This window comes from Branchiostoma belcheri, unplaced genomic scaffold (assembly GCF_001625305.1).
Source record: "Branchiostoma belcheri isolate BF01 breed outbred unplaced genomic scaffold, Haploidv18h27 scaffold37, whole genome shotgun sequence".
Classification (NCBI taxonomy): Eukaryota; Metazoa; Chordata; class Leptocardii; order Amphioxiformes; family Branchiostomatidae; genus Branchiostoma; species Branchiostoma belcheri.
In genome coordinates this window covers 860,066-886,902 of record NW_017803987.1, presented here as the reverse complement: position 1 = coordinate 886,902, position 26,837 = coordinate 860,066, and the positions used below count along the sequence as shown (strand labels likewise).

Below are 26,837 nucleotides of genomic sequence, written 5' to 3'. Positions count from 1 at the left end.
TGATTTTGTATATGGACGGCCTCTCTTTCTTTTAGCTTCTAGAGACCAGAGAAGCAGTTTGCTGACTGGTTTATCAAAAGCCCTTTATTCAAAACGTAACCGTTAAAAAGGCCCATTGGACGCTACTATCAAAGGTGACCATGTGACTCCAGAGCTCAAAGCAGATCCGAAATTGTAACCAACCGGCAAGGCAGTGTCCACCAACCACCGAGGCCATTTGGATAATGCAGCTGACTTTCCGATTGGTTACGATTTTGCCACCGTAGCATCTGCTTGGAGATTACAACAGTGTTCTAAGGGAAGATGGGCGGTGGCTTACAGGTATTAAAACCTATCTGGTAGGGAAAACACGTACGTCATTTTAAGAAAAAGCAAAGATTGAAGTTCACAAAAGCTGGGCCCAAACGCTTGCCAAAAGGCATGTCTCTGTAGTGTAGTACTGATCTCTGTATAAGCGCTTGTTTCAGAAGCCAATCCATTAGTGGGCGAGGCTTTTACCCTGTGAAACAGAGAGCGTTCTCCTCGGGTTTATAAATAATTGAGGCCCTTCTGATGCCGGTACAATGTACCCCACGGGACGGGGGTCGCGATGCTCGTTAAAATGACTGGCGCTCAATTGTCGGAATATGTCAGCCGGTGGCTTGTGGTGGGAGGAGGACAGCGGCCACAGCAGGGAAATGCCGCGGTTCACAGCAAGATCCACGGCCTCCATGTCACAGCAATCTTGGCGACCTCTGACCCTCGTTTCGCAGCAATTTGGTCGACCTCTCACCCTCATTTCACAGCAATCTTGCTGACCTCTGACCTCTGTTTCACAGCAAAGTTGGCGACCGCTGAACCATATTTGACAGCAATCTTGGCAACCTCTCACCCTCGTTTCACAGCAATCTTAGCAACCCCTGACCCTTCTTTCACAGCAATCTTGGTGACCTCTCACCCTCGTTTCACAGCAATCTTGGCGACCTCTGACCCTCGTTTGACAGCAATCTTAGCGACCTCTGACCTTTGTTTCATAGTAATCATCTTGACCTTCGACCCTCGCTTTACAGCAATCTTGGTGACCTCCGACCTCCATTAGACAGCAGGCATGGCGACCCCAAAAGTCAATTCTATAGCAATCTTTGTACCTATCTGACCATCGTTCTGAACTTTTATATTTCAAAACCCTTATGTTCCAACATAAGGGCCTTTAAACTGCTACATATACAATTTAGGATCCGTGCCAACACCCGATATAGCTTGATTGAGCGGTACACCGGCCACTCTATTGTACCATTGGGGAGAAAATGGCACAGTAACAGTAGAACGTAGTCTATCTATGTGGTCGATGCGATATTTAAAAGTGTCTGGTAAACTAGAAAGTTAAATTTGCAAAGCAAATGCATTATGTTTCCCTTCATATGGCCCAGCTTCAGAAACTACTGCTTTGTTCTTTTTCTTACTCAAACACATTCGTATATATGGTGACAACACAGGCCCTCTTGGAGTACGAAGTTCTGCATGGCACTTGCAACATGATGTAACCCAACACCAGTTACCATGGTGAGAGACGTCTGGTCCCGGCCATTGGCCTTATAGTGTTTGGAACAGAAGAAGAAGAAACTGAGCAAAAACAATATGTTTTCCTTCGGGAAACATAATGACAGGTTTGCTAGTGTGTAGATGGTGTTCAGCACCAAGGGCGGCTTGACTATAGTGTGTAGATGGTGTTCAGCACCAAGGACGGGTTGACTATAGTGTGTAGATGGTGTTCAGCACCAAGGGCGGGTTGACTATAGTGTGTAGATGGTGTTCAGCACCAAGGGCGGGTTGTCTATAGTGTGTAGATGGTGTTCAGCACCAAGGACGGGTTGACTATAGTGTGCAGATGGTGTTCAGCACCAAGGGCGGGTTGACTATAGTGTGTAGATGGTGTTCAGCACCAAGGACGGGTTGTCTATAGTGTGTAGATGGTGTTCAGCACCAAGCTAAGGGAGGGTTGACTATAGTGTGTAGATGGTGTTCAGCACCAAGGGCGGGTTGACTATAGTGTGTAGATGGTGTTCAGCACCGAGGGCGGGTTGACTATAGTGTGTAGATGGTGCTCAGCACCAAGGGCGGGTTGACTAAAGTGTGTTGCTGGTGTTCAGCACCAAGGACAGGATTGCTAGTTTGAAATCTACAAACTCAATCACTCATACTGCTAAAAATTTCGCGCCCAGACTTTATTTTGCGACGTACTAACATCTAATCACCGTCGCCTGGGCGTTCGGTGTACATTTCCAGCATTTTGTTCATCCGTCAACAGCAACGTATTTACTAAAGTTAATCAAAATAAATATGCGGTCTCTGTCTATGTTAGGTCTAGCTTGTGGTGCCTACAGTTACAGTTATATCTGATCCTTACCTCTTCCCTCATGACCTCAATGAAAAATTGCCCTGCAGGCCGATTTCAGCTTCTCATATGTAAAGAATGGTTCAAACAAAGAAACAAACAAAGAAACAAACAAAGAAACAAACAAAGAAACAAAGCTATAGTAACTGTCAAATGGATACTGCCTGGCCAATTTGATACTGTCTTTACAGCCACCGAAACATCTGCTTAGAGATTAGTTGTACTACAAACGAGAGGAGGTTTCCCGCTCCAACAAACCCTCTGTTCTCTCAGTGGCAAAAACTCCCTCGGCAAAATCGTCCATCCGCGGCATAACTCGCGTCGCTCACCGAAAAAATAATGCCGCCGCCCAACATGTCTGCGAAGGAGGCTATTCTTTAGTCGTGATCTTAACACGCGGTCCTATCTGGGTTCCAATCATGAAAAAACGTACAAGGGTCACAAATAAATAAGTGGCAGATCTAAGTAGATGGAATTAGAAAAAAGGGTATAATAATTGATACAACTAGTATGGACAGTAAGATTTCTCGACTTTTACCAGTAAATCGGCCTTGCCATTCCAGTAGCACATACATTCCGTAGTAACTAGGTTGAAAAAGGCAAACAATGTACTAAATCAACATCACAAGTGTCAGCGATCAAAGATCACATTTCTATACAGGTGCTTTTGGGTCTTAAAACTTGTGAACTTGTGATTTCACAAAATCGTCATATTTTTCTATCTACCATTAGTACAGTGAGTGTTTGTTACCACCAGTGTTCGTTTGTTACATTCTGGTATTTTGTGGTGGTACCACAAAATAAGCGCGCCTCGTGTAGGCTCTTTATCAATATTGCCAACCGTAAATGTCAGAAATATGAAATAATATCACAGCTTTGTTAAAAAGTGGATCCAGGAAGCATTTATTCAATATAAATATTTCAACTTCTGGTGCAAAATGTTGCATAACGCCCCTTTGAGAATACCAGAAATTGTTACATCATCACATAGTTACACAATTTGTCGCAAGTTAATATTTAGGTACTTACAAATTACTGCTTCAGAAAAAAGATATTACATTTTAGCCAGCGTAGTTAGACTACAGATTTGCCAGCCTGAGATTTGCGTAACGTGGCTATGATCGGCAAGCCAACATCCGGTTCAAACAGGAAGTGACGCCGCCGCCCCCAGTCCGCGTGCGTAACGTACCGTCCCTTAATGTTGCAATTGATTGCTGTGAAAACCAGCGGTCTCCGTCGCTATTTCTGCGCATCTATAGACTCTGTAGCAGGGGCGCACGCCCGATTGTACCCCCCCTCCCGACCCCCAGGGGTTTTCTGAGATGCTGCCGTGACCATGGAGGGACGCAGGACGGAAGGAGCGCGGGTTTTAGCAGTTTTACGCGGGCGAGGAGGAGTTTAAAACGGTCCCCACAGGCGGTACAAGCTCGATGAAGGCAGGGCAGAGCACGGGGATGAGGCGCGCCAGCTTGCCCGTCACCCCCGGGGTGGCGTCCTTAGGGGGTGGGGGAGGCGTCTGTCCGGAGCCTGATCTCTCCCACCTCACGGACGAGGAGAGAAAGATTATCGAAGAGGTTATGGCACGAGCGAAGGCCGAGGAAGAGAAGGAACAAGCCATGATAAGGTATGAACCACCCCTCCACCTCAAGATGACGTTCGTAGACAAATCTATACAAAACACACGTTTTATATTCCACCATTACCCACGCCAATAATTTTCCTTGCCTTTCTGAACTTTCAGCATACCGTTTGCGAGGAATATTGCGCGAAAATGTATTTATTTCTGCCCTTTCATCATGAAAAGGTGTGAAACCATCACTCAGTTAAGCAGGTTGTTGTGAGGCCTTTTTTTTTCAAAACACACCCTTAATATCGCGATGTCTCCACTGGGGATATTTCTTAGCAGACTGTAGGGAGTTTTTGGCCTGGGGAATAGGCAAGGTCTCTCTTAGATGTGGTTTTGATGATGAAATGAATTTTAGACTGTCGATTCTAGGTGTATTTTGGATGTGTGTCCATCGAGGCTGAACCAGAAGACAGGTGGTTGAGTTTTAGCTACAGACACTGTCGGAAACTCGACCCTATCCCACCACCACCACAATAATACTTCAACAGGGTGCTATTTTTACTAGAGTACTTTAAAAGCCCTTAGCGTCTGTGTTGTCCCTGGTAGGTTTGACTGGTTAGGAGTCGGGATAGAAACCGGCTTTTGCAGCAGCGCAGATGTCATCTATTCTATCCGTGGCCGGGCGGCCGCCATGTTGGAAATACCTGCCTTAGCTATGGCCGCCTTCGATCGCGAAAAACGTAAAAATACAAACATTTCAACCCTTAAAAATACCGTATTTCTCATTAAAAAATATCCCCCCACCCCCCTGTAGGACTTCTGGGTGTTCGTAATGTTGATGTAATTTGAGACGGAAATTCGAGCCGTGGATGGAAAGTGAGAGTGGAAAGTGAGAGTGGTTTTCCCTTTCTAGCACCTCCAGGGGGCCCCAAGATGGCGTCGGGTTTTCCTCATCAGTATTTGGCCGCACGGAAGCGTTATTGATCCACTGGTTAGGCTGGGCCGTATACAATCTCCCTTCCTCTGTCCTAGCTTAAAATACCCCAGTATACAGCCCACCATTGCACTCTATACACCCCGTATCCGTGCGTATACGACACACAGGTGGACCGTTATACGCCTTTGTATACTGTAGTATTTGCTGTACATGCATGTTAGGTGGGTGGGGCGGGGAAAGAAGGGGGGGGGGCGATCTTATACCTTTACATGATGCTTCCATGCAAATTTTAATCCAATCTTTTTATTCACAGATGTAGTTTTCTAGTTGGAATTTTTGAATGTAAAGTTACATAATTTTATTTTAGTACTGATCATGAATTATAAAGGAATTCAAGCTATATGAATGGGTACTGACAATGCTTATACATTGCGTATTATATTATGTCGTATATTGATAATCATTTTCTCTTCTTGAATATAAAAAAAATTTTATTCGAATAGTCTAGAAATCACATATTTTCACCTTACTTCTTAAGGTGCGATATGTAATATTTTGAATGAATAAATACACATGTTATACTTGTATACACTCATTTAAGTGTGATTGCAATCAAAGAAACTATTAGAGTAAATTAACATCTACTAATATGTTTGAAATATATGAATCAAATAATTTTACTTCTAACACCAAGGAAAAGACGAAACATTACAGATATGTTCTTTCTTACCACTACATGAAATCCACTGAAATAGGGTGTGGCATATTATAAGATGGGCATAATTCTTTAATCATAGACCTAATCTCATTCAAACAATTGGGAACAAAAGCTTAATCAATATTGACTGGATTGGTTGCAACATCTGTTTTTTGTTGTTGTTTTTTTGTACTATGGTATATATGATATAAAGATGGTTTATAAACTCCCTCCCCCCTCCCCACTGTTAGAATGTATATGATGGTAGTGCAATGTGGCCAACTCTAAATAGTACCTTACTATTGTGTGGTATAGAATCTATTACATTCCTTCATATCTAAATGTAAATAAAAATAAATTTTCCTTTTTTGGTAACACTAAAAGATTTGGTAAGTTTTTTTTTTTAATGTGGTTCAATGCAAGGCCTATATGACCACTTCTCGGCATTGAACTAGAAATATGAGAGAAACATGGCTATGTCAAGAGATGGCGGTGAACGTTTGATTTGAAAGCCTGTAGATTGTAGGTTGGTGGGAAACACTTGTCAGGGAGGGAATTCCAAAGCTTGGCCGTACAGGGAAAGAAACTGTCACTGTAAAAAGATTTTGAACAAGGAATTTGGATGGTGAAGTTGTGTGAGCTAGTGGAAAACCTAGTGGAACGCTTAAAAATTCTGAGTGATGGAACTAGTTTTATGTTGCAAGATTTCTATAGTTGTACAGTTTGAAAGTAAGGAATTCTTTGATGAAGTACTATCATAGTGTTAGAATAGCTTCCAGTTTTAGTTTCTTATTCATGGCGATCGTATGTCTCAAGTCTATCTTGTTTCCTAGGATGGTTTGAACTTTCTAAAACAAGTACTTTATTAATGTGGGCACTATATATTTGATATATTTTCTATCACCAATATTTTGTTGGTGATACACGTATGTTTGAATTCTGTTACGGACAACATTTCTTTTAAATGCTGTCGAAAAAAAAGAAAATTGACTAGATAGTAAAAAAATGTGCAACCAATTTAATGTAAAAAGATATTAGGTGATGTATATAAAAAGTAGACATTAGTAGATCTTTGTAAATTCAATTTTTCTGTTTTTTCGATGTGCCATTCTTAATTGTTGGCAGAATTACTGTAAAAATTGACATTAGATTGTGGCATTTATATGATCACTTTCACCTGTATGCATTTGACATATCGTACCACTTACTATGTGGATATACCAACATGGACCATAGGGAGTATCACATATACAACATAGGTAAAACCACCTGTTAAAGGTATCCAATGCGATTTCAGGGCAGCAAAACTGGAAATATTCTGAATAAGGCAATCTTTGTGATATTGACACTTACTGATTTACATTAGCACATTTCAATCAGCATTTCATAGTTTGGGCTTTTAAAACTGCAGAGTCCTTTATTTTCTGGGTGGTACCCTAAAAATCAGCCCATAGCCCTTCCAGTAACCATTTTGTGTAAGAAATTTGGGAGTTTTGGCTCCACGTAGGTCATTGTATACTACATGGTTTCAACTCAGTATGTAGATAAATTACTAGAATATTGGCTTTGAAAAATGGGCTTGCCAAGCCTTAAACCTGGATGCCTTTAAGAGTGTTACAAAAATGCCCAGTTTCACAAATTCAAGTCAGACATACTATTTGGGTATTTTGTACATAATGATGTACATCACAATGTTTTATTGATTTTTTACAAATTTTTTTTACCAATACTGGTATTTTAAGTCATTGGTGACTTCTTCATTCTATTCTAGGCCCTTTAATGTATTACCTATATTTGTATAGAGTGATAGCAAAAAATAAAAGAAGATTGAATTGTTGTTCTAATAAATAAATAAATGTAATTAGCTAGGAACAGTTACTCCTGTTTTTGAAGGATGAATATTGTAAGGTGTTTCAGAATGGGTATTTGATCATATACGCAAGGCTCGAAATTCATTTTTGGGAAAATTAGGTGCACTGGTGCACCCAACCTAAAAAATATAAAACAAAACCTAATCATCAATCTTATTGCTCCTCTTCTAAGCTTGAATCTGAAATGGGGCCTAACTGCAAAATCTTATACAAGTACTACATTAGTACAAGAAAGATTTTATTTTCCTGCCCCTTAGATGCCAAGAATATCCTGTATACTATTATACATTTAATCTGTACAAAAGTACCCACAAAAATATTTGGGTGCACTGGTGCACTCCCAGAAAAAAAATTGGGTGCACAGCTCCAAATTTGGGTGCACTTAGGTGCACAGGCACCCAGTATTTCAAGCCCTGTATATGGTATATAAGGCCATGTTGATTTGATTATATGGATGACATCCGCGCGCGCATGAATTTTCGGCCGTTTCCAAAAAAAAAAAGTTTTCAACCATACTGTAAATCGTACAAAACAGTTGCAAAATGAGCAAAAATATACCATAAGTTACAAAAAAAATTAATAAAAACTATACCAATGTCGTAGAATGCCAAAATCAAACGAAAAACTTTACGAAATTATAAAGAAATGAACTTGAAGACTAGATTATTCGCCAAACCATATTCTGTGCTATTTGCTCAACCCTCATGACCACGTAGATTTCATAATGAAAAGAACTTTTTTTTTGCAAAACTTTTCTTTTATTCGCACGCGCGCATCAGTTTTTGGGCTCCCGGAGGATGTCATCCATATAATCAAATCAACATGGCCTAATAAGGCACAGACAAGAGAATCAGATGTGATTCTTTTATCTCAGTCACTATATAGAATGTTTCAGCTTGACCCAAATTTTTTAGAGGTGCCCTTCAAGCCTATTAAGTGTATGGAGTGGAGGGTATTATCGGGTAAGACTCAAAATAAATCTACATGTCTATTCTGAAATTACGCTGCATTGTGCTATGATGGATCATAGTTCATATGGCATGGCTGTCAATAGCACAATACGTCTAGGTCTTCCTGCATGAAAAGGTGTGTAAATAAGTGGTTTATTATACATTGGTAGTACACCAAAAAGGGCTAACCATATGTTAAACGTTGCAACTTTTCCCTCGACAATAACAAATGTAGTCGTCATTAATTTTAGAAACTGATTAGAACCAATTCGTTATTGTAGTCGTATTGGGGTATGTTTGCTATTTTGTGACAGCCACTTATTATTTCTGAATCCATTTTGGTAAAGGCACACAAGGCATTGATGATTATCAAATAAAAATTGAAGGTTCATGTAATGTGGCATTTGCAGAGTTCAAATATCTAACAGGCTACTAGTACGGATTTTTCTTTTGTTAGTTACATAATATTAGATATATAAGAACAAATTCCTATAAGTGTTTTTTGTTTCTAAGTAATCTATATCTAATATACATAGCACTACTGAATTTTTGCTCAATAGTATAAGAGCACAATACACAATTATTACAGAAAGTATGTACCAAACTGTAATTTTTTTATTTGGTTTCATTTTTCGCTGTGACTTATCCAACCTAAAAATATAACACAGCAAATTGCGTTTCAATTGTATGACTAGTGTACTACAAAATTGTTTCAACTGCAAATTCAAAACACTTTTAAAACTCTGTTTTTCCTCACACAATAGTATAAATGATAGTACTAGGACCCTTATATCAAGTACAGAAAATGGTAATCAGTAAACGCAATCAGCGAATAAAAGAAGGGACGTTTCAGTTGTGTATTAGTGACAATAGGTAGTCCCACCCCTCTGGATTTCTATTCCCCCAACATAGAACTCCCTTCCTGGCAAATTAGTGCCATACCTATCCATCACATGGTTAATTAGGAAGAAGATGAGAAAAACAGATTGACAAACAGCATATGGTGATATTAGGTGTGGCTGTGTCATTTGCTGTTGTCTTTCATTTTAATGCTCGCTTTGATAGATTCAGGGTTTGAAATACCATCCTAAGTACATACAATGTATATTGTATATGCAGGTTAGTGTAGGTAAAATTGGAGCTGTGCAGGTATTTCTGATGTCTACCTGCACTGGTCCATGTACTGGGTATATGCAGGTTAGTGCAGGTAAAATTGGAGCTGTGCAGGTATTTCTGATGTCTACCTGCACCTAACCTGCACTGGTCCATGTACAGGATATATGCAGGTTAGTACAGGTAAAATTGGAGCTGTGCAGGTATTTCTGATGTCTACCTGCACCAAACCTGCACTAGTCCATGTACTGGGTATATGCAGGTTAGTGCAGGTAAAATTGGAGCTGTGCAGGTATTTCTGATGTCTACCTGTACCTAACCTGCACTGGTCCATATACTGGGTATATGCAGGTTAGTGCAGGTAAAATTGGAGCTGTGCAGGTATTTCTGATGTCTACCTGCACCTAACCTGCACTGGTCCATGTACTGGGTATATGCACAGGTTAGTACAGGTAAAATTGGAGCTGTGCCGGTATTTCTGATGTCTATCTGTACCTAACCTGCACTGGGCCATGTACTGGGTATATGCAGGTTAGTGCAGGTAAAATTGGAGCTGTACAGGTATTTCTGATGTCTACCTGCACCTAACCTGCACTGGTCCATGTACTGGGTATATGCAGGTTAGTGCAGGTAAACTTGAATTTTTGTTCTGCAACATTGAAAATTTCTCTGCAAAATGCAGACTGCAGATGGGTATTTCTAGCACTGATGCAAACCTAGTCCAAAATTTGAGATATTCCAATGTTCAAGTGAATTTTTGAACCTTACATATAAGTGACGGAGGAATTTTTGACAGGTAGCTATTAGTGATAGTTGTCAGTGTATGCAACCATGTATTATTTATGTACCAATTCATCATCATATATATGATAGTCTATGGATTCACACCTGTACATATACTGCCAGGTAGGGTATGGTATCAGAACAGGTCATTTTGTGTACGCATTTCCCAAAATCTTTTACCCTTAGGCCACAAGAATTTGATTTGTTGGTTCTTGGATTTTTTCAGAAAAAAACTATGAAGCAACAGGGTGGAAAAATATAAAATAACTAGTAAGGTAACATTTGCAAAGCCAATGTAATGTTTACCTTCGCATATGGTCTGCTAAATCCCTCCTGCTATAAAATTGCAACATCGTGTAACCCAACACTAGTTACCATGGTAATGATAGTCTGGTTGAAGTCATTGACCTTACCCCCTTATTGACAATATGTTTTCCTTTGGTGAACATAAAAAAGAGCTAGGCATGTGTGTGTGTATGTGTGTTTGTGTGTGTAACGGAGGGGGCCCCGAGTTCGCCACTGTACCCCGAGTTCGCCACTTTGTGTTTCCTTTATTTTTTACGTGGAAAGGTAGAATGTTAGGGCTACTTCAATGATACTTCGAAACTAGGACAACCAAAGATTAATATGCATATAGTATTCTGTTCAGGTCTAGTCAAGCGGAGATCTGCGTAACAACAACGGGGAGAGAGGACGCACGGCATGGGCACCACGTTTGGGTCGCGTGGCTGGCGACAGCGACCGTCTTCTATTCTCTGATTGTTTTAAATCGAAAAAATGGTTCTGGAAACTAGATATTATATGAAAAGACTTCTTAAAGATAACAAGAAACTGCAAAATAAAGATGGATGGGAAAGTCTCCCGTCTTGTGCATGTTTGAACCAGTTATTTCGGTAATGTTGTGGAAGTTTTTTTGGCGTCGAACGCCTGACTGATCGATCGAACGTGCTCTCATTTCGGGTGGTTCGAATTTCCGAAGTTGAAGAATGGAGACATGAAAAGGTAAGATCTCGTTACATTATCTATAAATAGTCTGACAAATCGAGTCTATAGACACAAGAGAATGATATGTAGGATATAATATCCATAGAGTTACATTTCATGAGAGAAACCCCTCCTTTTACCGCCGCTGCCGTATTATTGGTGCTGCTGCAAGCTGCTCTCTCCCCTAAACCTGTTTGTAAACTTCTCATAGTCCAATGTGTTCAGCTACGTGGCTACCGGCTGAGTTTGGGAGGTCTTACATCGTGGTAAACAATATTAAACCTTTATTACCGTAAATGTCCGAATAAAGTACGCACTTTTAAAAACTTAACAAAATACAAAAAGTGTCTCAGGCCGCCGCCAAAGTCGGGGTGCTTACCTTATTTGAGGTTTTCCCCGACAGATCCAACGACTACCGACGAATATAGCGAAAACCGGCAAGGAGAATTGAAGCGCACGACATCGATTCGTACATAACATGTCGGATGATAATGTTGACGAGTGGAAATAAAAGTTCAACTTTAATAAAGGAACGTATTCCATTTGTGTATCATCGATATTGACACGAAATTGCGGCAAAACGAGAAGACGCACGGTAAGATAATCTAGGTCACTCACGTCGCGGTGTTCGGTCATGCTGACGGGACGGTCGCCAGCCAGCCGCCGATCTCAGTTGAACCCCGGCCGAAAAGAAATACCCCCGTAATTATTAACGCAATTCTAAGAGGGTTATGAGTGGTAAGATTTAAAATGGTCCGCAAGCCGTGATTGTTCTTGATCGTCGTAACGTAGTGAATAACGTTATAACATGACAGTTGTGCTTCACCTGATGGTCAGTTCTAATGCACTCTCGGCTCTAGTGAAACACAGAAATATTCAACAAATGTTATATCCAAGCCGTTACACAGGTTCAAATGACAGAAATCTTTTCACTTCGTATCACAAATGTCTTTAAATATTAATAGATGCCGCAGAAAATTATTTTGTAGCGGGACTATACCAGCCAGTACTACGTTAAAATGCTGGGTAGGTGTACACGGCATGGCCCTACAATGATACTAGTAGGCTTTTCGGGCGAAGTCTTTGAAATCTTTTGCTGCCCGCCGGTGGGTGGGGCCCATGTGCGTGCTGCTGTGGGCGTGACGCCGCTTTGTCTGACCAGGACGTGCCGTCGTCTTGGCAACGCAACGTGGGAAGCCAGCGGCCAGAAGCTTTTCATGCTGGGAAGTTTTTATTCCTTTGATTTTGTGACATGAGCAGTAGTTTACTAAACGAGATATTTTAAAGAACTTTTTCGCTCTCTCCGTTCAGAATTGCATGTCCCGGCAGCCCTTCGTTGTTGTTTTGGTTTCGGTGTCAAATTTTAAATACGCTAGCACATAAATTCTCCGACCATTCCCACTTCTCCGCCTCGATCATTTGTTGCTCACCGATGGGCGGTCAATCAGCGCTGACGTGGTTTAGAACGTGGCGAGCGGCGCCGCGGCACCGGCAAGAACAGTCCCCTTACGTCGGCGGAAAATTACCCACGTCTCTCGTTCCGATGCGCCGCAAAGTACTTCATTTAAAACCGCGTACCTGAAAACAGGAAAAGGGAATAATTGAGTTTGGAGGTGTGAACAACAACGTAGTCTACTCTCCTTGATGCTATTATATCACCAAATCCACTGCCCCCATCCACAAACCAAAAAAAAAAAATGTAGGGAAAAATAACGTCCCCGGACGGTAGCAAAACAACAACAACAACAACTTCTTTCTCCAGGCTCCCGCTCGACGGGTGCTGGTGTCTGGACGCCCGCAACAGTTCAGGCCGATGGGAATGCTGCTGAAACGTAGGACCTCGCGTCGTGCCGGTGAGAAGGGGCGGGGAAATCCACAAAGAGTGCTCTGCCCTCCATTTCTCTGAAGTTGCCGTGCTGCGCATATGAGTGTAGCAGGATCTCGTGGTATTAACGCAAAAGTCACGCTGTATTTTTCCGTAATTACGCTTCTCCCTGCCAAATCTAACCAAGGACATTTTAGCCGTATTCCCGCATTAATTTCAGGGTATTCCTGCGACAAAGTGGCAACTGTAACGTAGGCTGTACTGTACGTTCTTTCCTGGAACAAGTTGCCGTGAGCAGCGTACGCAACACATTGCAACCCTTCACTTATGCGCCGTTAAATAGATGTTGGTATGGACTCTTGATCAAAGCTGTAAGTTTCAGTTTTACGTTGGTAGCATGATAAAAGTAACATTATATCAAATAAATACTCAAAAGCCCACTTGTATATTCATGGTTCAGTAATATGCTGGACTCTGGAACGCCGAACATGACCCACAGTTACGTCGCAGAGGACCGACCTTGTTATGTCCAAATAAATGGCGCGTTTCGTTCCGATGCGCCACAAAGTATTTGTTTTACTACCCCCAAACGAGTAAGCGTTAACTCTAGGAATAAAATCCAAAGGCTAAAAAACACTTTCAATCCATATTTTGATACTTCCTGACAAATTATAAAAAGTGGCGAACTCGGGGTACACCCTTGGAACTACCGCCCTAGTTACGTCGCAAAGTAGAAGGTTGACCCTTGACCTCAACGTTCGATCAATCACCATGGTAACACGTATGTAAAAAGTCTAACAAAAACTCTTTCGACATGGCCATATATCATCAAGAGGTTCATGGAATTTTCCTTTGAAATGTGTGATTTATGTTAAAAAGTGGCGAACTCGGGGCCCCCTCCGTTACATGTGTGTGTGTGTGTGTGTGTTTGTGTGTGTACATGTGTGTGTGTGTGTGTGTGTGCATGCGTGTGTGTGTGTGTGTGTGAGGAAATAGGCATACTGTGACATTAATTATCTTGCAACAATTGTCCTTTACACATAACACTATGTGTTGATTCACCAAAATACGATAACTTGTGACATTTATTTTAGAAGCTTGAAGGCTTGTTTCCACAATATTCTTATCAACTTGTGATAATAGGATCTCCGGATTATTAAAAAGACTGTAAATAGCACAGTTTACATTTCTAGAAACAAAGTTTGTAAAAAGAGGCACACAAAGTTCATATGAATGGTCCATGTCAACGCTTTAATAGCAATCTAACGAAGTGTATGTGTCAACACATAGTATTGCCATTCTCTATTTCTTAGTACAAGTAACGTGAGTGGCTAGTATTACTTGCTCACAACTTGCTACATTCTTTTTTTGTATTTTAGCAGTACATTATTCCTTTTTTTTGTCAATTTTTTTGTTAGCCTCTAACGCAACATTTTTAACATATACTTGCTGCTATTCAGTAACAAGTAAATGAATAAATTCATGTATTACTAAGCTTTGTTTCAGCATTAATATTGTTTTATAAGGAAAGTTAAAAGTACAAGACTTTGAAGGTCTTCCATTGCCAATACTTGACGGAGACGAAACTAAGATGTTTGGCACGCAACCACTCAGGTGCTTTTGGTAAAGTAAACAAACAAAAAACATGTTTGTTTAGGGGTGAGTAACAACAAACGTTAAGGTTGGGCTCTCCTGAAAACATAGTGGACGGTGGATGAGATTACGAGTTAAACAAGGCCGCTACTTGCGCCCGATGTTCGCTTCATTGTTCGCGACCATGTCAACAAGTCTCGTTAACAAAAAACAAGCACGGGGTCACAACATGGTCAGAGATCGCTAGCATACGCGTAATGTGTCCATAGCTTTGTTGTCATAGCCTAGCAACGTAAACAAAGGGCTGCAAGTGACGGGCCAAATTTGGTTGGCAAATTGTTCTATTGTCTGTGAGCTGGAGTGCTTGTGACATTAGGTTGTAAAACACTTGAGCTTTGTACGTACATGTATACATTTGCACGTGGTGAAGTGTGGCTATTCTACACACATTACAACAAAGTTCGGGAAAAGAAAGGAAGGAAGGAAAGTGCTGCTAAGAAGAAGTATTTTTGAGATGTGAAATAGGATACAATATCTGCTGCACTTAATGTATACATGTCTGACCATGCTCGTAAGAAAATTCAAACTCTACTACTGGATCAGTTAACGGATTTATTTCCGGACGTTTCGAGTGACATCCATCACTCTTCTTCAGCGTCACAAATGAACAGAGAACCGATTCACTCTTATATACAAGTAACTAGAAAAACCGGTTAAACAACAAGGTCCGTAAGAAGCTTTATCATGTAAAAGAACGGTTCACTCAAAGTACAGGAATTAGAACTAGAAAAACCTGTTCAACAACCGTAAGAGTCTTTGTCATGTAAGGAAGGATCCTATGGTACGAAATTACCATAGGAAATGTTACTGTCCCTTGGGCTGTGGCAGGGCGGGATCCCATGTGCTTCAGTTCTATGCGCAGTCCCCCCTTCCTGTTCAGGGTGGGGTTGTAGATGCGCTCATAGATGGCCTCCTTCACTCCGCGCTCGTACCAACGTGGTTCACGGTCGAGTATGTCTGACCATGGTTCTTTTACAGTATGTGTTTATGAGCATTTCAACAAATATTTGGAAGTTTAGTGCCAGTTACTTTGCCAGTTACGATAGGAGCCATGAAGTCAACACACCAGGCTAGTTCAAAATTTAAACAATGAATTTTGAACTTTTAATGATACTACTGCATTGAAAGATGGAATAACTGTAACAACTAGGAAGAAAAGGACTGTTTTCAACTGTTCAGGGCAAAATATGAGCATCTTGCAGTTAATTCTGAACTTTTTTGTTTGTTTGCAAATCAGAAAAAAAATGAAGCGGGGAATCCGTTAACCAAGAAATTAAATTGGTGTGGCCTAACCAATAGACCATTTTGGTATTGCTACAGGAGGTGCAACTGTTGTGCACATCGCTGTTATTATCCCAGTTTCTGAATGATTTCACCTCATCAAATATTTAGTGCCATGCCACCATGTCATAGCCGCATAAAATCCCGTTAGGTCAAAGGTCACAAGCAGATTCCATTGCATAGAATTTGACATATTGTAAATATGGTACAAAATGGGGGTGACTTTACAATTGTTCAGTTTTTGGTAATACTACCATAATGTGTTTTTTCGCGTTGGATTGTTCCTCTAGTCTACATGTAAGTAGAAATCCTGATATTACTTCATTTTTTACTAGAATTTATGGCAGTAATATATTCCTGTTGTTATGATTGTCCTAATTTCTTGTACATCTGTTCATAATATCTTCATTGCTTTTACCAATGAAAAGTATGACATTGAGAATGTTTTTGCCAACCATGTTTTTATTGAGCTTACTTATCATTGGAAACTGCATTTTTTCTGGACATTTTTCCTGCATGCGCCAGAGCTGTACAACTATAATTCATATCAATATCTGCCTACTTTTCATCCATATCTTTCGTCTTCAAAGATCAGACTAATTTTCATACATATCATACCTACCCAAACAGACAAATATAGTATTTTTTAGTTAACATTAGGCCATGTTTTTAGTAAATATTGAAACTGCTTTTTGCAATGCATTTTTTGTGCCACAGCTGTATTAATTGATATCGATATCAGTCTAATTTTCATACATATCATACCTACCCATACAGACAAATATGATATTTTTCAGTTAAAACATTAGGCCACGTTTTTAGTAAACGTTAAAACTGCTTTTTGCAACGTATTTTTTGTGCCACAGCTGTATAATTGATATCGATATCAGTCTAATTTTCATACATATCATACCGGCCTCTACAGATAAGCCCCAGGTGTATTTGGGACCAGGAATCTGACAGCGTTTTATTTGATTAGGCCACAGCAAGTAAATTCTATGGATGACATCCTCCACAGACTCCAAATCTAATGCGATAGGGTGAAAAAAAAAGGCGGGCAAAAAAAAAAAGAAAGAAATAATACCTATATTGGGCCAGCTATTACAATATCCATTTCTGACTGAAACAACTTTGAAGTTAAAGTTAAAGTTTTTAATCATTGTACAAATGGTTTGATTTTTGATGGAACATCATCATCGCATATAAATGAAATGAAATACTAGTACATCACTGCATCAAACTAAAATCAGAGCCTTGTCTTGTCTCCTCTCTTCATATTTATCTACCATCCATGTTCTGGCATGGCTACAGACATCTTTGCCCATTTTCGGCACGTTGACCACTGTCAGAGGGCAACAAAATTTCTTTTTTTTTTGTTCAAATCAGGCGAAAATCAATGTGCACGCTGATGTCATCCATAAAAATTACTTGCTGTGGCCTCAGGTCTTTGCAAAATCTGTTATGATGTGTTTACAGTTTTGTTGAACTTAAACTTTAAAGCAATACACTTATACAGATTGAAAAAAATAGCATGTTTTGAAGCTCTCTTCGTTGCAAAGTATGCTTGCACAATATAAGTTTATTATAACAACAATCTTGCTGAAAAAGTAGAGTTGCTTTGAAGCTCTTTTTAGTACAAAATCCATTCGCATTAGGATGTTATTTTACAATTTTGCTAAAGTAGGTGAAAATGTTTAGTTGACTTGATTTGTATATGTAAGTTGCATTGTAGATTCTATTGCTGTAGCTCTTTTGGCCTGGTCATTGCAAAATTGAGTTTATTGAGATACCCCTAATCCCTTTATGGGGCTAAATTATTATTATCTTCCAGGGCTCGTCAAACAATACATTAAACAGATAAACATCTGTCAAAACTTTCATTAAGAATTTTACAAGTAAAAATGGTTTTACACATTTCTTATTCTGAATTATATGATAATAAGGCCATACCAATTTAATTTCTTGGTTAACGGATTTGCCACTTCATTTTGTTCTGAATTGCAAAAAAAAAATTCAGAATCAACTGCAAAATGCCCTAAACAGTCCCTTTCTTACTACTTGTTACAGTTATTCCATCTTTCAATGCAGTGGTATCATTAAAAAATTCATTGTTTAAATTTTGAACCAGCCTGGTGTGTTGACTTCATGGCTCCTATCGTACTATTTTGGGCCATAATATGATGCCTAGGCCTGTTTTTATTTTTATTTTTTCGCCCGCCGGCTCCATTATTTTTCTAGAAAAATCCGTTAACCAAGAAATTAAATTGGTGTGGCCTAAGGGTCCAAATAAAATTTCTATTGTTTCCAATTTACAAAGTCTCCTTTTGTCCATTCATAACTACATTAGGATCCTAATTGTTTACAAGACTCAATAAGAACCTGGTTACTATCTATGAAGAAAGTCACTACAGTGCTCAGATAATAGTCTTGAATTGACAAGCATCAATCAATATGCTAATCAATCTATCAATCAATCTATCTATCATTTATTTCTAATACAATAGTTACCCAGATGAAGGAACTGACCAAGAGAGATTTTAAAAAAGTATCAGAAAAATTTGCCAAATCAGCTAAAGAAGCTAACATGGAATATGAATATTGTGTACATTTCGTACAAAGTAATGATACAAAAACGATGATACATTCCATTAGGAGGGCTCAAAATTGAAGGTGGTCCATTATGGCCAGTGACCACCAAAAGTTAGGCAGGAAAAACTAAAAAGACACTTTGGGACATTGTAGGGACAACAGAAAAATAATCAAAATCAGAATGTCAGCCCTTCTTTTGTTTATCAGGCACACGTCCCGGCTTTTGGATCCTGAAAATTTCCTGTCTACTCTGCAATTAGAGTGCACCTGGGAGCAAGCAAAATAAAGTTGACTTCAAACTAGTTAAAGTCATACATACTACCCAAAAAACAGGTTGGGACAGTTCATCCTCACTTCGGGACAATTGAAATTTATTTTTGGGACAGTGCTGGGACAATAGGAAGAAAAGTTAATTTCGAGGCCTGCATGCCTTAGTAAAGTGTAGTACTCTTTCAGAATTCCCTGAGAGACTTGTTGAATGATAGGTAAATAAATTTGTACATCTCTTTCTCTTGTGATTAACCCTCTCCCTGCTGCCTTACCCTGTAACCAGCACATATTTTGGTGACAAAAGGCTATTTCAGCAGTAAGAAGGTTAAGTGAGTGTTGGAGTGAGGCAAGCGCTCGATAATGACATGAAATTTTTAGGAATTGGGATAACTTTGGCCAATTTTGTCCCGGCACCTGCCCCCCACCCCCAGGCCTTGTGGGTCATTACTCATTCATTGATGCTTGCTTAGAGGGGCCATCAGAAGTACAGGGCTGCCAGCACGTCGGCAGAACGTACTGCGCCTGCGCAGAACCCTGGATTTTCGTGGTTTTCGTTGGATTTTTGGTCAACGTTGCATCAGAATTTTGCCTGTTGCAGACGATATCTTTTCCGACATAACATTTGAAAACTACTGTAGGAATGTTAACCTTATATGACCAAATACAACCTTATATGAGACGTTCTGCCGAAGCGCTACACATGTATGTACAATACATTACGGGTTTTGCGCAGGTGCAGTACGTTCTGCCGACATGCTAGGGCTGCCTATAGTGCTGTTTAGCTAAACCCACGTTCAGGTCCAGGTCCGGATTCAAGTCCAGAGGTTTAGGTTCAGTTCCGGAGTCGTAAGTCTGGACCTAAACCCATGGCATATACAAAATTCCATGTTGGCAACCTTGCAATGTTGTTCAGGCAAAACTTTGGCCACATAACATGGAGGCAGACACTTGCTGATGTCCGATGGCAATGTTTTCTTCATTTTGCAGCAAAGATTTTGCAATCTATGGAAGGTTTTAGGTGGTGTGGAAAGAAGAGGGGTATGTGACATGATTTTTTGGTAATAAGTCAAGAATTGGTTCTTGACTTTTAGTTATTTTGGGACTTGAACCTAAACATTTTTACAAGGCCGGAACCGGTCCAGCGAACCGGTACACAGCACTAGGGCTGCCCCTGGTCCTAGGAAAGAATATTCCAGGGGTGACAGCTAAATCATTTTTTTCTGCAAAGCTATATTGGTACAGGTAACGTTAAAATTACCTACTCCAGACAAATATTACCGGCACTTTTTAAAATCTTTATTGTTCAACAGTTGTACATGGTACAATAGCAGTCTATATGTCAGCATGTGACACAATCAAAATGCTGAATGCCACTGGAACAATACTGTCTCCTCTGAACAGTAATACAATATGTCATCATTTCATACAACAGGCAGACAATGGTGTATCAAGCTAATAGCATAAAGGTAAAGAACAGAAGCTGGAAAGTGGGTCAGAATATAATAATATACATGTTTACAATTGATGATGGGAATTCTGTAACAATACTATTATATATAATATTGACATTATATTTAATAATGTCAGTCTACTGAGGAAGACCAGAGTGACTGGTCGAAAGCTCTAGGTGAGAGAATTTTTTTGTTGGACCAAAAGTTTTAACTTAAAACATGTAACTACCAACACAGATGTACTTTCATGATAGGACATTATACTAGTAATTAGTGTAATCACTGGGTGGTTCTATTTGATGCAATGTGTAAGGGGTACTTCTGGATTTACCGTCATGTGTTTTGAGTACTACAGTATTTTGAACATCCCCCATGCATACCCCCTTGTCCCTTTACTTCTCTTTAGGCCTCCTTTCCACTGATTTACTTGCATAGAGATTATTGAGCGACCGATTTTGTATGACTTAATAAAACTTGATATCATCCGAGATGTAAAACTAAAAGTAATGGCAACAAAACATTTATACACAATTCGTTGTTTAATCTGCTAATAAAATTTTTGGTTGTTCAATGGCTGTTCAAAAGTCACTGCATGATTTGAAAGAACCCAGGACGTGTTGGGTCTGAGCTGAACACTCTACCGTTATGCCACACGACCACACCTGTAATGTTTAGTACTCATTTTTGCCTAGTACTAGTAGTAGGTAGAGTTACTTCAGCTCAAGGCAGACAGTCTGACACACGTCCCCATGTGAAAGTAGCCTGCTGTGAACATACCAGCCATGCCTACAAGATAAGAGCCATTTAGATAAGGGTCCACTTTAAACTGTGCTGTGTGCTCTCCCAGCAGAAAACTGCAATATCACAGAAACGGTCGCCTTTTTTATCTCGCGTGTACACATCAGCGTTACGTCCGAGGGACCTGTTATATAACAGATATGAAAGCTTTTATGATATGGCAGGAAAGAGAAGATATTTATAACGAGATATGGTACAATTTGTGATGTCTGTGTTTTGTTTGTCAAGCAATTTTTCTTTCGTATCCTAGAAGAATTTGACTTGGGTCATGGTGGTGAAGACAGTTGTGTTTCTCTCCTTGTAAATGCTTTATTCTGAAGATAATGCAAAAGAAACGTTTCCATTTCATTTTACGCAATGCGTTGTAGCTACCCGAAATTTATCGTAAAGCGTAATGGGGGAGGCTTCTTGAATTCAGCGTAATACGTAGCCGGCTCGCAAAATTTAGCGTAGAGCGTTGTTAGGAACCCCCCATGCAGGCCCTCATGAAAATTGAGTATTTCCGGATTGTGCAGCAAGGAGAAGGTTAATCTTACACAATGTATATTGGCTTCTGTAGCTATAGGCTTTTTTTCTGTTCTTTCCAAAAGTACTTCTTAGTTTTCATGGGTCTATTAGTTTCCATTTGTTTCTATTTCTTAAAGTTAACTGTTGAAAAGGGGTCTAATATTACATCACATTGTTCCTGAGAGGGTATCAGATGGTATTGACAAGGCCAGTAGGTCAGAGGTCAACAGGTAGAACACTGGTGAGCAAAGTCTACATCCTGTTATGTCCTTGATAACAAAAGGCAACCTGAGTATTAAATGACGTGTTTTTTAAGTATGTTACGGTTGCTCAGAAAATAATAGCGTAGGTACCAGGGCTGAGTGAATATAACAAGTTTTAACGCAAATTCATGCCCGAGGGCTAATTGCATGAACAGAAGAAACATTTGGTATAAAAACAGATAATTAGTACACATAGAACTACTGATAACTACTAAGAAACTACTAGTAAAAACTACTGGGTTGACTTCTTTTTTGAAGACAGGGGAAGACACATAAGGATCCCACCTTTTCTTAAACTTGTGGATTTTTGGATCTTAAGAGGAGAGTAGTTTTCATTTGTATATGTGTGAAAGTTTGGGTACAATTTGGTGGCTATGTCAATATAGATAATGAGTTATCCATATGCTGTAACTTTTTGTAAATTCCTCAACATTTGGGGGGGGGCATGACAAAAATCCTCATGAATTTACAGTCCTATAGTCAGTATAGTATATATATTGCTCAGTAAACTAAACAACTAAGTAGGCCTGGCTGCACCTGCTTAGTGTAAGGCCTGAAAGTAGGCCTGAGAGCAAACAAACTTTTTACATAAACAAACACAGCTTGTGATAATGGCTGCCATGTGGCTGTGTTTGTAGTACAAATTGGGGGCGTGGTTTTATACCCAACTGTGAAGGGGAGGTTCATTGTTGGATATATAAGGGGGAGGAATGCTAGGATACTGTAATTCCTGATTTTTTTGGTGGTTATTTTATGTTTGCAATTTTTCGCTTTTCTCTTCTGCATTGCAGACTTATTGTTACCAAATAATTTGCTGATTTTCTTTTTTCTGTACCTGCCACCACCGTGAACATATAGTTCCAAGAACATGTCCATTTTTCTTAGACTGTGAACTTTGCTACCGTGATATGAATTACAGTGTAATGGGACTAACCATTTATGGTACAGGTAGGAGGAGACAGAGGGTGATTATGGAGGGGAGATTCATTTTTGTGATCACCTCTGCAAGAGGACCACCTGGGCATAGTGGCCATTTTTCCATGGCCCTGTTTATTGTAGACAACTGTCAGTATAAACAAATTAGGTTCCAAAAGGGCAAGAAGGGTTGAAGGAGAATTATAAGGGGAGATTCATTGTAAGAAGAACAAATTAGAATAAGAGACCAACATGTGGTTGCATGTATATATGGGGAGGGGGGCAGCATTATTTGCTGAGCAATCAGTAGAGTGGTAAACTAGTGGTTGCAAATAGAGATGTGGTGTTCAGAAAGCAATCACAAACATGAGATCCTGTTTATCCTGATTTGCCTTTGTCTCAGAGAAATCATATCTTCAGATTATGATAGTAGTTGAACTGACTTAAAGTTTTCCTTGGATTCTACTTTCTTTTCTTTTCATTTGATAAAAAAGATATGCAGGTTTTTCTGTATCAAAATGCTCATATTTTGACCCCAGTAGTTGAAGGAAGCTGCTTGTCTTCCTAGTTGTTACAGTGTTTCCATTTTTCGATGCATTGGTTTGACACAAAGTTTAAAACTCATTGTTTGAATCGTCGTAAACCGGCCTGGTATGTTGACTTCATAGCTCTTATCGTAGCTTTTGCTGCTATTGTAGGATGCCTAGGCCTGTTTTTATTTTTTATCTTTTTTGCCGAAAAATCCAAGAACCAACAAATCAAATTGGTGTGGCCTAAGCTAACAAATAAAATCTCTTTACAAAATGTAAATGTATAGTACTGTGTGCCTGAATAGAGCTTCCTTCACCTTCAAGGGTCAAAGTTTGAGGTAGCCTGGATGCCAGACCCAAAGCACACTGGACACAAAATATCTCAGTGTGCAAGGCCTTGCACACTGAGATATTTTGTGTCCAGTGTGCTTTGGGTCTGGCATCCAGGCTAAGTTTGAGGCTAAATATGGTTAACCTAGTAGATTAACCTGTCTTGACACCTGTATCCTGATAGAATAAAAGAACACAAAGGTAACGACAGGTGTGATATTGTATTTGTAGATACAGGAGAACAGGTGTGCTAGACTCTTTTGTCTAATTTCCCTTTGAGTGAAAATGTTGTTACGTCTCACTGGTCTTTCATTCCTAACGTCTCTCTGAGGTGTTAGAAGTGCAAGAAAATCATTTCGGAGCTTTAAAACAAAATCCGCACATTATATGTATAATGTAATTTTGGATGTTTTTTTTCGTGCAAAACCTATGATTTAGAGCCTGAAATGCATTATACAGGCTAATTTTAACAAAGTCACTATTTGCTCAAAATACGCCAAAAAGCAGTTATACCTGTACAGCTCCTATTTTACCTGCACTAAGGTGCATATGCACCCACTATTTCGAGCCCTGCTTTACTAATCTTTTAGTCTTATGAGAACATCACCTAGGATACAAAAACATAACTAGTCTCAAATCTTAGTCCCAACATTCTAAAGGTTATAACTATAATATGGCACTGGTTGCTATAACACAGACTACAACATAGAGTTTACACAGCATTAGGCCACAGCAAGTAAATTTTATGGATGACATCCTCCGCAGACTCCAAATCTAATGCGAGCGGGCGATAAAAAAAAACAGGGCGGGCCGAAAAAAACAAGGTTCCTACATTACACAATTTGGACTCAATCATTGTACAAATGGTTTTGATTCAGTGGGAACATCACATATACACACCCAGCATCACATATCACTGCATCAAAGTAAGAAACAAAACATTAAGTCAGAGCCCTTTCTTGTCTCCTCTCTTTATAGTTATCTGCCATCCACCTTCCGGCATGGCAACAGACATCTTTGCCCATTATTTGTGAGCACTGTCAGAAGGCAACAAAATTTCTTGTTTTTTTTCCCCAAAATCAGGCGAAAATTAATGCGCGCGCTGATGTCATCCATAAAAATTACTTGCTGTGGCCTTACTGTTAAGAAGGGTGGATGATGATAAGACAAGTAGAGGAGTGATTAGAGAATTATTTGCTGGCTGGAGACACTTAAAAAGACCAAACATGGTCGTTGACCAAAGTACACCGTCACAAGGATACACAATAATTTGGCAACAGCGTCATTGAACCATCAGGTATGCACATTTCAGATATCCAGGTGGTCAAGACATTCTTGAGAACTTAAGATCTGGATAACACTGTTTCTCTGATGTTTTGGAGCAGTGGTCGAAATACTTTTTTTCAGTGTTCTGCAATATTGCAGAAGAGTCAAAATTTTGTTCTGCAATTTGGAAATACTTTCTGCAAATACACAAGCCTCTATACTACAATCTTGCAGGTTTATAAGCATGAACTATTGATTGATAATCAAATTAGTGAAGACAAATTTTTGGAAGTCCAAAAGGAAACAAAAGATAGACAAGTCAAGACAAAGTTGATGTAAATTAGTGAAGAAACTCCTGTTGTTTCAGAACAGGAGCTTAAGTATTGTCTGTCCTTGGGGCCAAGAGCGCCAAATCCCAAGTGCCAATTTTTCCTACTGCAAAATTGCAGATTGTCTAAATTTTTCTTCGGCAATCTTTGAAATCTATCTGCAAATTGCAGACTGCAGACAGGTATTTCGAACACTGTGGAGGAATTAAGAACTTAATTACATTTATTGGTTAAATTTAAATCTGCTTGTAAACAGTATTTGCAATAAAGAATGACTCAATATTATGGAACTGTTGTTAGGAATGGCTACCCTGGTTATGAAATGTTTACTATTATTTTATCAAACAGAAAGGGCTATATTTATTTTATATACATGAATGTTTGTTTTTTTGCGTGTTTAAAGAAAAATGTTATTGCTCTGAAGTTATGAATACAGATAACATATATATGTAGTATGACGGTAGATTTTTATTTTTGGAAAAAATGTTTGATTGTTACAGTCTTGTGTATATATCTATATCCATATCCGTAAACTGGTATATACATGTATAAGCTACACATGCTATATATATATATATATATATATGACTCAGGATGTAAATTTATTTGAGCCCAGACAGGATATTAGTGTATATGAAAAGTAAATATCATATCGGCAATAGACACAGACATACAATATCCGTGTGAAAATTTAGTACTGTTACATGTTCTTTTATCCACATCTGTGTCTGTAAACTGGTATATGTAAGCTATGCTTTAAGTTTAACTTAGGCCTAGGCCCACACCAATTTAATTTCTTGGTTAACAAATTTTTCTAGAAAAATAATGGAGCAGGCGGGTGAAAAAAATAAAAATAAAAACAGGCCTAGGCATCCTATTATGGCCCAAAATGGTAGGATAGGAGCCATGAAGTCAATACACCAGGATGGTTCAAAATTTAAACAATGAATTATGAACTTTTAATGATACAATTGCATTGAAAGATGGAATAACTGTAACAACTAGGATGAAAAGGACTGTTTTCAACTGTTCAGGGCAAAATATGAGCATTTTGCAGTTGATTCTGAATTTTTATTTTTATTTGCAAATGAGAAAAAAATGAAGCGGGTGAATCCGTTAACCACGAAATTAAATTAGTGTGGCCTAGGAATAAAAATGGTTCAATGTGTTTCATGTTTCAGTCCTGAAAAAATTAGGGTCAGTAGGTAGGGATTATCTTTTTTCCTTCTTTTTTGTTAGACGTCGGTGATCTCTAGTGACACAACTTATACAATACACTTCAACAAAGTAAAACTTGCATGAGCACATACACTTCTATTTTCAATGTCAATGTTGGAAAGCTGATTGTACAACGTTTCATTTCTCAGATGTCAGATCATCGAGCTAGAAAAGGTTGATCAGCTCAAAAAAAATTCATGTTGCTTGCATGTATCCACAAAAAAAAAAGGCTAGGGTTGGCATTTTTTTAGGGTTGGGAAACAGGAAACACAACCAAACCCCATTTTTTTCCTAGGCCTTAGGAGTCAATACATGTAGCTTGAGCTGAGGTAGGAT

General features: G+C 39.3%; 1 protein-coding gene across 14 annotated transcripts in view; it reads left to right on the top strand.

Moving 5' to 3' along the window:
• The first annotated feature begins 3,570 nt into the window (after positions 1-3,570).
• Positions 3,571-26,837, top strand: part of LOC109476288 (regulating synaptic membrane exocytosis protein 1-like) — a 169,326-nt gene continuing 146,059 nt past the window's right edge. For all 14 annotated transcript variants that reach the window (XM_019777187.1, XM_019777192.1, XM_019777188.1 and 11 more), the window contains exon 1: positions 3,571-3,998. In XM_019777187.1, the coding sequence (XP_019632746.1) occupies positions 3,805-3,998 (194 nt within the window). In that variant the 5' untranslated portion in view covers positions 3,571-3,804. The remainder of the gene's footprint in view (positions 3,999-26,837) is intronic.